This window comes from Rhinatrema bivittatum, chromosome 8 (genome assembly GCF_901001135.1).
Source record: "Rhinatrema bivittatum chromosome 8, aRhiBiv1.1, whole genome shotgun sequence".
Taxonomy (NCBI): domain Eukaryota; kingdom Metazoa; phylum Chordata; class Amphibia; order Gymnophiona; family Rhinatrematidae; genus Rhinatrema; species Rhinatrema bivittatum.
In genome coordinates this window covers 175,362,888-175,376,474 of record NC_042622.1, presented here as the reverse complement: position 1 = coordinate 175,376,474, position 13,587 = coordinate 175,362,888, and the positions used below count along the sequence as shown (strand labels likewise).

Sequence of the window (13,587 nt, the reverse complement as noted above, 5' to 3'; positions counted from 1 at the left end):
ACGGAGAGTGTCGCGCTGCTGATATCACAGGCTAGAAGGCCTTAAAAGAAACGCCCCCAGCAGCGAAAACTCGGGGAGAGAGGAATCAGCGCAGGAGAGCTGGTTGGATTACCTGGTGAATATTTCCTTTTTGGCTAGTGACTGCATACCGGGGGTAAGGGCGTTACCCTAGCCCCAAAGGAGAGTGTCACGCTGCTGATGACATCACGGCTTAAAAGGAACGCCCACAGCGGCGCGCAGTCGACACCACGCGCACCAAAGGGGCGCGTGGCTTTGCAGTAACTATCCATCTGGAAACACTTTTGATTGTCTGAAAGAACTTCAATAAGTGAGTAAAATATTTCTTTAACTCCTCCTGATTTTCTCCACTCTCCCTTGACCAGGAGATTTTAAGAAACTCTTTTTCAGAGATAACATAAAAGAGGTGATTTAAATCTGCTTTTTCTTCAAAGTACTGTCTCAGTAAATATGCCTCATACAAAAAGAAAGACAAGGATTCGGGAGGCTATGACTTCGTCTCCCCTTCCTTTACCATCACAGCCTCAGATTGAATCCTTTTTTATGATGCCAGCCACTATGACGCCGGTGGAAGGTGCTGCAAAGGATGTCACTGTAGAGCAAGAAGTAACACCTAGGGCAGAGGTCATCTCTTTGAGTCCCGGCGCTCCTTGTAATCCTTCCCCACCAGTTAAAAATATAACAAATATAATGGGTTCTATTCCGTTGGAGGACCGCAACACTACGCTCTTTGTACAGTTTTTATTTCAATCTGAAAGGGATGTAGTCCTAAAAATGTTTCTGAGACATCATATGGAGAAATTTTATGGACAGTAGATCTGGATCTACCCAGACCTAGCGAGAAGTACTCAAACAAGAAGAAAGGAATTTTTGAGATTAAAATCAAATATTCTTGCTAGGGGAGCTAGGTTTATGTTAAGATTCCCGTGCAGATGCGAGATAATATATAAAGAATATAAATATGTATTTATGGAAGTTTCCTCTCTTCATCTTTTTTAGATTCCCACCCATAGACACAGCTAATGGATAGGAGCAAAATGAAGGATAGTGGCTTATTATCTCTGATTATAAGAGGGGGGGGGGAGGGAATTAAATCTCCCTAGATTTCTTTATAAGTTATGTTTCCTTGTTAACTTGCTCAGTAAACTATCTTCTCCTGGATTACCTTTATATAACAGATATTGATTAATAATATATGAAAATATGATATTCTTATATAATTATGTTATCAATAAGAATGTTTTATAATGTTGTATCATTAAAGATTGTGAAAATCCATAAAGAAAAAAAAAAAAAGGAGCCTCACAGAGCTCCCTGAGGACTAAATTAAGATCCCAGGGCGGACAAACCCTTCGAAGTGGAGGACGCAAATTATTTGTCCCCCTAAGGAACCAAATAACGTCCGGATGTGCAGAAATAGAGGAACCATCTATCTTGCCACAAAGACAACCTAGAACTGCCACTTGTACTTTAAGTGAGCCGAGAGGCAAGCCTTTGGTGAAACCTTCTTGCAGAAAAGGCAAAATGTCAGAGACTGATGACCTGAGAGGATTAACACTTTTGCTGGAACAGTAGGACTCAAAAACTTTCCATATCCGTACATAAGAAATATTAGTGGACTTTCTCCTGGCTTGCAATAACGTAGTAATAACTGCCTCTGTCTCAATCGCCACCTCTCAAAAACCATGCCGCTAGACAAAAGCAAGGAGCCTGGTCGGAAAATATGGGTCCCTGGTGCAGAAGTCCCTTCATATGACCCAAGCAAATTGGTCTGTCTACTGCCAAGTTGACCAGATCCATGAACCAAGGATGGTGCGGCCACTCCAGTGCCACTAAGACTACCTCTTCCTGATGCTTTTCTATGCAACGCAAAACCTTTCCCACGAGCGACCAGGGAGGAAAGCCATAAAGCAGCACCCCCCCGTGGCCAAGGTAGAACCAGGACATCTACCCCCTTGCCCCGTGCTCTGTGCTCTCGCCTCTGACTGAAAAACCAAGAGGTCTTGGCATTCAGACAAGTCGCCATTAGGTCCATATTGGGGGGGGGGGGGCCCACCATTCACAAATGAGCTACATCGTGGACTCCAACAATTCCACTTGCCCGGATCTAACGCCGTCCAACTCAAGAAATCTGCTTGAATGTTTTCGACCCTGGCTATGTGGGATGCCACTATTCGCTCCAGGTGCTGCTTTGCCCACCAAATTAACTCTTGTACCTCCTGGGCTACTCCTTGACTCTTGGTTCTGTCCTGACGATTGATATAAGCTACCATCATTGCATTGTCCGAGAGGACCCTCACTGACCGACCGCTCACCAACGGTAGAAATTCCTGTAAGGTTAAGCGGACTGCTCTGGTCTTTAGCTAGTTGATAGATCACACAGACTCTTTCCTGGACCAGCCACCCTGAGCTGAATGATGCTGACATACCGCTCCCCAAGCAGAGAGACTGGCATCGGTAGTAACCCAATCCGGACCAGATTGGAAGTTAGAAGCCACCAGGAAAGACTCTCCCAAGTGACACCCTCGAGAGGCAATGGAATCTGAAACTCCTCCGAGTCCGGGATCCACCAAGACAAAAGCGCTCTCTGCAATGGTCTCATGTGAGCAAAAGCCCACGGTACTAATTCCAGGGTTGAGGCCCTACAGCCCAGAACTTGCAAATAATCCCATAGCTTGGGCAGCAACAACCGCCGGATCTGCTCCTGCAGCTTCAGAACCGCTTTCCCACTGGGGAGACAACGGGAACAACGATCTGCTTTAGCGACACTCAAAAGCCGCTCTGCACAGAACGAGCACTGGCTTGTGCGGGGCAGAGCACAGGCCGATAAAGATCACGGGGCCAGTGCCGGTAAGCAGAGGGAATTGAGGTCAGAGATCCACGAACAAAACAAAACCTCCAAAACAATGCAAACTCACCCCCTTCAGACGAGCGATCAGGATCGCAAGCAAAATGCTCCACTGCCTCTCACCTAAAACTTTTTTTTTTTTTAACTTTATTAAAAAAGAAAGAAAAATACCTCCATGAAGAAGAAAAGGAGGCGGAGGTTTCTCAGGATCCTTCCTGGAGGGGGGGGGGGGGAGCTGGACCACCAGCTGTCACCCCCAGCGCCCAAAAGAGCACTTTTGGGGTTCCCAATCCCTGCTTGTCCTCACCTTCTACCAGGGGGGATGGTCTCACCAGGATCTGCCAACCCTCTGGGAGGATAAAACTTGCTTCCCAAATCTATTTTTTTTTCCTTGGGTTCAGAACCGCAGGTTTTGTACCACCTCCATCTGCTGGAGAAAGACAAAATACTGGGGAGTTGCAGGCGGTGCCTGAGAAATTTTCTCTGTTTCCATCTGCTGGAAGGGAGGCAAAACCCAGGAGTCTGGACTGATTTGGGTATGTACAGGGAATGTTCAATCTGGCCATTTTACATAACCAAATCCCACTTTATCAGAGAAACTGAAATTGTCCCTCCTCATGCACAGATTTCCATATGTTGGCTTGAGAAGCACACAATGTCTTCTTACTTGTAGGGTCAATAAAAGCAGCAGATTGGATCTAATGAAGGAAAGGTTCATACTTTGTGGTCAGATGTAACCTCCTTTCTCAAATTGTGCTGAAGATGTGCAAAGAATTCTCCATCCTCCATTTCAAGCAGGCTCAGGACCCGTTCAGCCATTGCACAGATTTCCAGCCATGATGGAAAGAGGTTTTGGATTAGGAAATGCAGGTACAAGGCCAGCTCATAGGTATGCTCAGCTGAAAGCAAAAAATTCATTTTTGCATCACCAAAAATGTATTTGCCTGATTTTTATTTTGCATGTCGTATTTCATGCCAGAATAATACCAGGCACTGAATGTCGGGATGCAGTTCCTGGGCAAGTGCCAAAGTGTCTTGAAAGAAAGGGAAAGTGGGCATCACCATGGAGGTGAAATGGAAAGAGCGATTTCCAAAGTCATCTCTGCGTATAAAACAGGGTTTTCATGTGGAAAAAGGGTGTTGCAAAAACGCCCACCCTATCTGCATGGAAAGCTATGTGCATACTGCCGGTCCGAGCATACAACTACTCATGGAAAGCAGAGGGGTGCAGTCTAGGTGGGGGTCAGCGCTTGTGCACACTCGCGGACACACAGAGTTTTATGGAAATAGTCCCCACACAAAGATCAGGGGTCAGGTCTGTGCACAGACAATTTCAGACTCTGTTTTCCAAAGGATCCCTTTCCCTTTCAAAGCTGACGCAAAGACTCTGGGGAAAAAGTTTAAAAGTGATGCGCACAGGGAAAAATAATCCCAACTAAGGAGGTAAGTTTCAAAAGCATTCACATGTTTAAATAGATTTTAGAAAATGACCCCGGGGGATTGTATGCATAAAAGTAGGCACGGAAACAATCTGCACGCACTTGCATGCACACTTGAAAGAGGCGTTCCCAGGGCAGAGAAACCATTTACATGTGTAACTGTACGGGTACTCCCAACCAGGAGCAAAGGTGTGCATGTATGCCTCGCAGGGGTACGCAAGTACGTGAATTTTCTACACATGGACTTCAGTACACCCTGCCTAGATACACAATGCAGGGTTCCTTAATTAGGAGCTACCACTCGGGAAAGGGATCTTGGTGTCACTGTGACCCAACATGGCACATTTTATGTTCTTATATTCTTATTTGGTATTAAGAGACAAATCAGCACTGGAGCAGACCAAAGCATAATCAACAAGACCTTTTATTAAATCTCTCATTTAAATTTTTGTTCATACCCTAAAACGTATGGAGCAACTTCATTGCAAGAGAGTAAATGTTTTACCTGTAGGCAAGTTTTGCTTTAATGCCATTTGCAAAGGAAAGAGCCAGTAGATAAAGTACGGTTCGAATGTGCCATTGTGAACATACAGAACATTTAAAGATTTGCTGGTCTCTAAAAGCATGAGTTCATTTGAGGCAAAAGGTTGCATGCAGGGTGTCTTTTCATATACCTAACAGATCAAAGGAAAAGACATATTACATTTAAAAAGGAAAACTGGTTCTTACCTGCTAATTTTCATTCCTGTAGTCCCACGGATCAGTCCAGATGCCTGGGCACATACATCCCTGCCAACAGGTGAAGACATACATAAAGCCTAGTGCCACCTGCAGTTCCTCAGTATAGATCTGTACTCAAGCAAAAAATTGCAACACTCAATCCAATGAATCAATAGAAAAAAGTACAACTGTTTTGAATCTGTATGCATAAGGCAAAACTACAGCTGAGCGAGCGACTCTCCACCTCCAGGAAAAATGGGCGGGTTCTGGACAGATCTGTGGTACTACAGGAACGAAAATTAGCAGGTAAGAACCAATTTTCTTTTCCCTGTATGTACCCGGATCAGTCCAGACTCCTGGGATGTACCAAAGCTCCATAAATGGGGTGGGACCTGGAGAGTCCTGCTCGTAGAATACGTTCGCCAAAAGAAGGAGACCCAGAAGCCCCCAAATCCAGACAATAGTGTTGCACAAAAGTATGTAAGGATTTCCAAGTTGCAGCTCTGCAAATCTCCTGAGGAGATACCAATTGCGCCTCTGCCCAGGAGTTCGCCTGAGACCATGTAGAATGAGTGTGTAAGCCCTCCGGAACCTGCCGCCCAGCAGTAATGTAAGTGGAACCAATAGCTTCCTTCAACCAGTGCGCTATAGTAGCCTTGGAAGCTTTAGAACCTCGGTTCGCGCCGCTCCACAAGACAAAAAGATGATCGGATCTCCTGAAATCATTAGTCACTTCAAGATAGCGCAAAAGAGCTTGGCAAACATCTAATCTCTTGAGTTCTCTCACAATGGGAGCAGACGCCTCCCCCTCCAGTAAAGCGGGAAGCTCCACTGTCTGGTTCACATGAAAAGCGGAAACAACCTTTGGTAAAAAGGAAGGCACTGTCCTCAATGAGATCCCTTAGTTTGAAATCTGAAGGAATGGATCCCGACAGGACAAAGCTTGTAATTCTGAAATCCGCCTAGCGGAACAAATCACTATCAGAAAAAACACTTTAAGAGTCAAGTCCTTCAACGTTGCCCTCCGCAAAGGCTCGAACGGTGCTGAACAAAGACCCCGTAAAACTAGATTCAGATTCCAAGAAGGACACACTTTCCGAACTGAAGGCCTCAAATTCTCCGTTCCTCTTAGAAACCTTATCACATCCGGATGAGCTGAAATAGCGGAATCACCAACTTTACCTCGCAGACAGCCCAAGGCCACCACTTGAACTCTAAGGGAACTCTGAGATAGACCCTTAGCAAAACCTTCCTACAGAAAAGACAAAATCTCGGGGATGGAGAACCAAAGGGCATGAACCCCATGAGCAATACACCAGGACTCGAACACCCGCCAGACTCTAATGTAAGCCAGATTAGTAGATTGCCTCCTGGCCTGCAACGAAATGGTGACAACCAACTCCGGATAACCTTTACTCCTTAACCTCCACCTTTCAAAAGCCAAGCTGCGAGACAATAGTGATCGACCTGGTTGGAAAATATGGGACCCTGCCGAAGAAGGCCCTTGAGATGTCCCAAACTAATTGGACCATCCTGTTATGTGTGCCGCCCGCAGCAGACCCGCGGCGCGGCCCTCTCAACTTCCTTCACAAACTCCAGCTCCTGTGGGCCGCCAGCTCCGACCTTGGGCCGCCTCCGGTGCCTTCGGCTCTGCCGTGGTCCCCAGCGTTGCAGCCAGGATACCCCTGCTCCTCGGGCCTCTCCGTGTGGCCTGTGGAGAGACGCCGCCATTGGCGTCGCGTCCCACCCTAGGCTCGCGCGCGTATTGCTGATTCTTTTAAAGGGCCTGCGGCAGGAACTTGGCTGCGGACCCGGATTCTGAAGTCAAACTCTTCAGTGTATATAAGCTCAGGCCTCGCTCCATAGCATTGCCTTTGCAACAGGTCTCCCTGTACTCTTCGTACTCGTTGCTGATAGAGAATCCTCTCTACTTCATGTTCCTGATTCCTGTGGTTCCCGGTTTCTGTCTTCCTCGTTCCTGTCTTGTCTATGTGTTGGACTGACTCTCTGGATTTCAATTCTGCTACGCCTGACTACTCTTCAGCTTATCTTCAGCTTATCTCCAGCTACAATTGACTACGTCTGCCTTCTCCGTGCCCTGACCATTGCCTTGAATGACTATGCTACAGACTTCTCTGTGTTCAGAATTCTACATTACTTGCCATGACCTCTGTTTGCCGCCGGCCCTGATCCTAGCCTGTCAGTGACGCCTCCTCTAGCCTATTCCCTGGAGGTGGACTTACAAGGCTCCAGCCTTTCTTTGCTTGAGCGCCTCCAGTTACTCTCTATTCCATTGGCGCCTGAGTTCCTGTACGGAATCCAATCCAGGGTAGGACTACACCACCTATCGACTGTTGTCTCTGGACTGAACTATCTTTCTTTTCAAACCAACCTCGAGGCCCACCTAAGTCCTGCCGGCCCTGGCACCCAAAGGCTCAACCCCCTGGGGAACAAGGGCTGGTATAGGTGAAGCTCCAGTGGTCTCTATCTTCAGCCCACTCCACCTGCCGATGGTGGGGACCCATAGGTCCTTACCTATAGGTTGCGTCAACCCCACCTCAGCCCAAGGATCCACCTCCGACGCAACACGTCCACTGCCATGTTGATGAGATCCACAAACCACGGACGCCAAGGCCACTCCATCGCAACCAGAATCACTTCCCCGTGATGTCTCTTGATGCGACGCAACACCCTGCCCACCAGAGGCCAAGGGAGGAACACGTAAAGCAGAACTCCCTGCGGCTGAGGCAGAACCAGCGCGTCGACACCTTTGGCCCTGGGCTGTCTCCTTTGACTGAAGAAGCATACTGCTTTGGCATTCTGATGAGTCGCCATCAAATCTACGTGAGGAGACCCCCAACGTTTCCGGATGAGCTGCATTGCAGTCTCCGTTAACTCTCCTGGATCTAGGCGAGTGCGACTGAGAAAATCCGCTTGGACATTTTCAATGCTGGCTATGTGAGACACCGCTATCCACTCTAGTTGGACCTCCGCCCAACATATCAAGAGCTGAGCCTCCTGATCCAGCGCCTGACTCCTGGTACTGCCCTGCCGATTGATGTACACCACTGCTGTCGCATTGTCCGACAGGATCCGGACCGAGCGACCTTTCACTAGCGGCAAGAGCTCCCTCAACGCAAGCCGCAATGCCCTGGTTTCCAACCAGTTGATAGACCATGCAGACTCTTTTGTAGACCAAATGCTCTAGATGGAATGGCGCTGACAAACCGCCCCCCAGCCGGAAAGGCTGGTGTCAGTTGTCACCACCACCCAATCCAGGACCTCGAGGTCCATTCTGCGGAGAAGCCCCTGCCCCTGGCTTCCCCCTCCAGGGGCAGGGGCAGGGGCAGGTAAAACTCCTCTGAACTCGGCTTACAAAGTGCCAAAAGTGCCCTCTGAAATGGCCTCATATAGAGAAAAGCACAGGGAACCAACTCCAAGGTTGAAGTCATGGACCTTAAGTCCTGCAATTAATCCCATACTCTGGGAATTCATAATTGCAACAACTGTCAAACTCGGTTCTGAAGAGATAGCACCCTTTCTTCCGACAGAACCCTTTGCCTAACCGGGTGTTGAACCTCGCTCCCAGGTAGATTAGGAACTGTGTCGGGGTCAAATGACTCTTGGTCATATTCACAACTCACCTGAGAGAGTGGAGAACATCGCAAACCCTGCAAATCAATTGTCGACAGAGATCTTTGCTCTGATCATCCAGTGCTACCGCTACCACCACCATCTTTGGTAAAAGTAAAAGTACGTGGGGCTGTGGCCAGACCGAAAGGAAGTGCCCTGAACTGAAAATGTTGTCCCAGGATCATGAAGCGAAGAAAACACTGGGACTCCGAGTGAATCGGAATGTGCAGATAGGCTTCTGTAAGATCCAGAGAAGCCAGGAATGTGTTGCAACTGTCACTTCCCGACGGCTTCACTCCGCCTACCTTTCCTTTTTTGTGGCTCCTCCTACTCTTCACAGATGCCTGGCTGCCGCGGTATCCACCTGCCGTCCTCTCCGGCATCCCCAGACCGGCTTGGGCGCTGCCACCCGCCATGTTCTACAGGTACCTTAGGGAGAGCGTGCCACGCAGCCCTCATTCTTATTTCCTCATTGGTGTGTTCCTCAGGGGCGTCCCCCTGTGATGACGTCATGCTGACCGGATATTTAAGCCTACAGTTTATTGCTAGCCGTTGAGTTAGCAAGGGGAATTCTTATGGATGGGATTGGCTCTCCGTACCCAGCTACTCTGCCTTTCCAACTTCTATTGGACTCTTTCTGCTAACGGGGTACCCGCTCCTCGGGGGGCCTCTTTTGCTTCTTTCAGGCCGCTATCAGGTAACCGGTATTTGCTCCTCGAGGGCCCATGATCCCTGACCCGCTGCCTGCATCTATCTCCTATTCTACTTGGAAGAATTCGCTACAGACATCATCAGTGAGTACTACTATCATCCACTCCTCAGAGCTGTCTCCCTGGAACCAGGTACTCGCTCCTCGAGGACCTGCCTCCGTTCCAGCGCCAGTGCCATCTCCTACGTGGAACCGCTGTGTGAGTACTTTGCCAACGAGTCTCTCTGCTCCCAGGGATCTGGTACTCGCTCCTCAAGAGCCAGCTCTCCCTATCTCGGGGCTTCTCCATACTTGGGACTCTGTGAATGTTCTATTATACTCATTTTCTCAGTTCTCTCCACTACAGCACTGCTACCGGAGGAACTGCTGTTCCAGTGCTCTGGGGAATACTAGCCCAGCCGGGCTACATCTTCTACTCACTACTGCCACCTCTGGTGGCTTCTCAAACTGTCTAAATAAAGAAATATCTGTGTTTGTGTGTCCAGAGCTGAGCCTGACCTGTGGCCCCTCACAGGACTTCCCCCCGTGGGCGTGGTCAGTTGTCACAGTGTCCAAGGGTCCACCCAAACCTCACTAATTATAACAGATTGCTAACTCCATGGATCCGGCACAGCTCAATGCCCTGCAGGCCATTCCGGGCCTGGCCCTGCGCATTGCTGAACAACAAGACGCATTGGAGAAACTCACTCCTGCGTTCCATCAGCTGCACGCATAGAAGAATCAAAGCATTGCTTCCAGTAATGAAGGTCAGTTACCTGAAGTAACTATAAAGACTACGGTACCTCCGGCTGCTCCAGTTCATTTCTCTGGAGAGATTCAAAGAACTAGAGGTTTCCTAAATCAGTGCTGCATGCATTTTGCATTACAGCCTTCTCACTTTCCCACAGCCTACGCCAAGACTACTTATATTCTATCTTATCTTGATGGAAGGGCCTTGTCTTGGGCCTCAACGCTGTGGGAACGTAAGGATCCAATTCTGCAGGATATTGACAGATTTTTTGATTTGTTTAAATCCGTTTTTGATGATCCTGCTCAAGTGACTGTTGCTGGTTCTGCTCTGGTGGACCTGAAGCAAGGCATCCGACCACTGGCTGATTTTGTAATAGAGTTCAAGACTCTTGCTACGGAATTATGCTGGGATTCCAAATGTCTGAAAACCCTCTTCTTCAGAGGTCTGGATACTCGCTTGAAAGACGAGCTGGCCGCTCATGAAACACCTGACTCGCTGGATGAACTAGTGGCTTTGGCTACTAGAATTGACCACCGGCTTCGTGATAAGGTGAAAGAACTCAAGCCTAGTAAAGAACCGGGTCAGAAGGAGGTTCGTACTAAACCTGCACTTCGGATGGTTCCAGCAATACCTGTCGCCAGTGGAGAGGAACCGATGCAACTTGGTCGCAGTCACCTGACTTCAAAAGAGAGAAGACTTCGGAAGAGGCATGGCCTGTGTATGTACTGTGGACAAGCTGGTCACAATGTCCCAACCTGCCCAATTCATCCAGAAAACGAACGGGCCTAAGCCCTGCGGGAGGACTGTTCTTAGGCCTTACTACGCCCTCTCCTCCGCGCTCTCTCCCAGTCTCCCTGATCTGCGGACCATCCAAATTTCAAACTCTTGCCCTGGTGGATTCAAGGGCATGGGCAACTTTATACTTCGACGCCTAGTGGAACATTTAAGGATTCCCCTCGTCACTTTGAAAGTTCCACTGCTCTTATCATCTATCCATGGAGAGCTTTTGCCGGGTGACGTGACCAGTCGCACCGAACCGGTAACCCTTTGCACCGGAGCCCTCCATACTGAGTCAATTCCCTTCTTTGTGTTAGAGAAGGCCATGCACCCTATCGTTCTGGGGTTACCCTGGTTGCAGTTGTATCAGCCTCAATTCGACTGGGCCAACTTGGAACTCTCCTGCTGGGGCCCAGGTTGTCATGGCAATTGCCTTAAGGAGGTTTCTCCTGTCCTCTGCATGCCTACAACTCCAGTGATGTCAGGACTGCCGCCTCAATACGCATCATTCTGTGATGTGTTCTCCAAAGAAGCTGCTGACATCCTTCCTCCTCATAGATTTTACGACTGTGCCATAATGCTGAAACCGAACACTGAACCTCCTAAAGGATGTGTCTATCCACTCTCTGTAATAGAAAATAAGGCTATATCCGAGTACACTGAGGAGAATTTACATAAATCTTCTTAAAATGTCTCACTGTGACTGAGTTAGCATGACACAATGCTATAGTGCACTGAAAGTTTTTTGGAATTTATTTCTATTTTTATTTTCTTCTGGCTTTCTTCTGTTTTGGATAAAGTTTAGTATAGTGAATTTATTTAAAGTATATTATAGGTAGAACTAGGGCTTAAAGAGTATATTGTACTTTTTTTCCTTAACTTTGCTTTCTTTTTTTATGTTTTTGTGTTGAGAAAGGGGTGTTTTAGTGTGCCCTTGGGCCTTAGCCCGGGCCCAGACCTTCAGGGCCGAGCCGAGGGTTGACGGTGGCTCCGCATGGCTGAACACAGTCTTACCCTCTGCCAGGCCTGCAAGCTCCCAAGGCCAACATCCAAGGATGTTGGAAGTTGAATGGTCCTCCGACCATTCCGAGCCCTTTCGGACCTGCTGCGAACAGCATGGAGCAGCAGGCCTGGCCTGAGGTTGAGGGCAGATGGAGGCCTTGACACGAAGACAGGACTATGATCGATGCGGCGGCATCGCAGACAAGACACTTGACAACAGCAGGGTTGATGCATTGGCATCACGGACGAGGAACTTGACAACAGCAGGGTTGATGCATCGGCATCACGGACGAGGAACTTGACATCCAAACAAGCACACATAAGGCATGGACATTGGCACTGTCTCTCAGGGCGCCCTACTCAGGCCACCCGCGGGACTGAGTCATGGACCACCCTGTCCCACTGCGCGCCCTACACAGCCCTTGTAGGCTGGTCACGGACCACGAGGAGAGCGGAACAGTGCAGGGAAGATCCAGGCAAGAAGGAACTCCAATGACGGAGCCGGTGTCATCTGAAGCTTCCCCCAAGGCTGGCAGGAACAGAGGCTCAGGAGCACAGGGACACTTTCCACCTGCAAGCCACCTCATTCTCGGGCATACACCATCCGAGAGCACCGGCTTACAAGAACAGAAGGCTCGAGAGCACCAGACGAAGACGCAGGGAAGAACATCCTAGCAGGCGGACACATCAGGATAAGGAGGATCATGGCGGAACATCAGGACATGGTCAGGGACCTCAGGCAAAACATCAAGACATCAAGACATGGTATAAAAGCAGACGAGACAAGGAGCTCCAGGAAGAACAGACAACCTTACAAGGCTCTGGCAGGCAGGAGCCTCCAGAGGGAAGTCACCACGATGCAAGGCAAAGACAGACTGAAGTTGAAGTCCTTTTATAGGGCTGCAGACCAGCAACTCCCCGGGAGGAGTTTGGCAGGCCCACACCTAGCTGGCCCAATAACTACGGAGAAGTGCTGCGGGCTGGCCCCTAGGGAAGGGCGTGGCTCAAACCAGGCAGTCCATGCAAGCACAAGCAGCCTCAGGCAGGCCCCACGGACATCGAGGCCTCCCAAGCCCTGGAGCAAATCCTGGACAGTTCACAGGCGAGACCCTGGCTTGGAGCGGCCTCCAGGAAGAGGTAAGGCGCCTCCCGTAGCCCCGCTACAGGAGGGTTCATAACATTTTGATGTTATTTTTATATACTTTTATGTAATTTTAGATGTTTATCTTTTAGTTTGATTTTATTTTATTCTTATTTTATTTGATTTTGAATATATTGTAAACCGTTTTGGTCAAATTTTTGTTTGTAAAGACGGTATAGAAATCTTTTTAAATAAATAAATAAATAAATAAATAAAATTAGACCATCAAAGTCTCCAGCCGGCATAGGCTTCTTCTTTGTGGGGAAGAAGGACGGTACTTTACGTCTTTGTATCTACTATCGAGGTCTGAACGAGATCATGATCAAAGACCAATATCCCCTGCCTTTAATCTCAGAGCTGTTCGACCGGCTTCAAGGTGCCAAGATATTCTCGAAACTTGACCTGAAGGGAGCCTATAACTTATTTCGCATTGCAGTGGCGATGAATGGAAAACAGCCTTCAACACTCGAGATGGTCATTTCGAGTACTTAGTAATGCCCTTCGGCCTGTGCAACGCACCCGCTGTGTTCCAGAACATGATGAACGACATCCTGCGGGACCTGTTGTACA

The 13,587-nt window shown here is 48.6% G+C and overlaps 1 protein-coding gene across 1 annotated transcript in view; it reads right to left on the bottom strand.

Moving 5' to 3' along the window:
- Positions 1 to 4,713: 4,713 nt before the first annotated feature.
- Positions 4,714 to 13,587, bottom strand: part of LOC115096731 — a 49,313-nt gene continuing 40,439 nt past the window's right edge. The window contains exon 9 of the mRNA XM_029611786.1: positions 4,714 to 4,979. Within this exon, the coding sequence (XP_029467646.1) occupies positions 4,785 to 4,979 (195 nt within the window). The 3' untranslated portion in view covers positions 4,714 to 4,784. The remainder of the gene's footprint in view (positions 4,980 to 13,587) is intronic.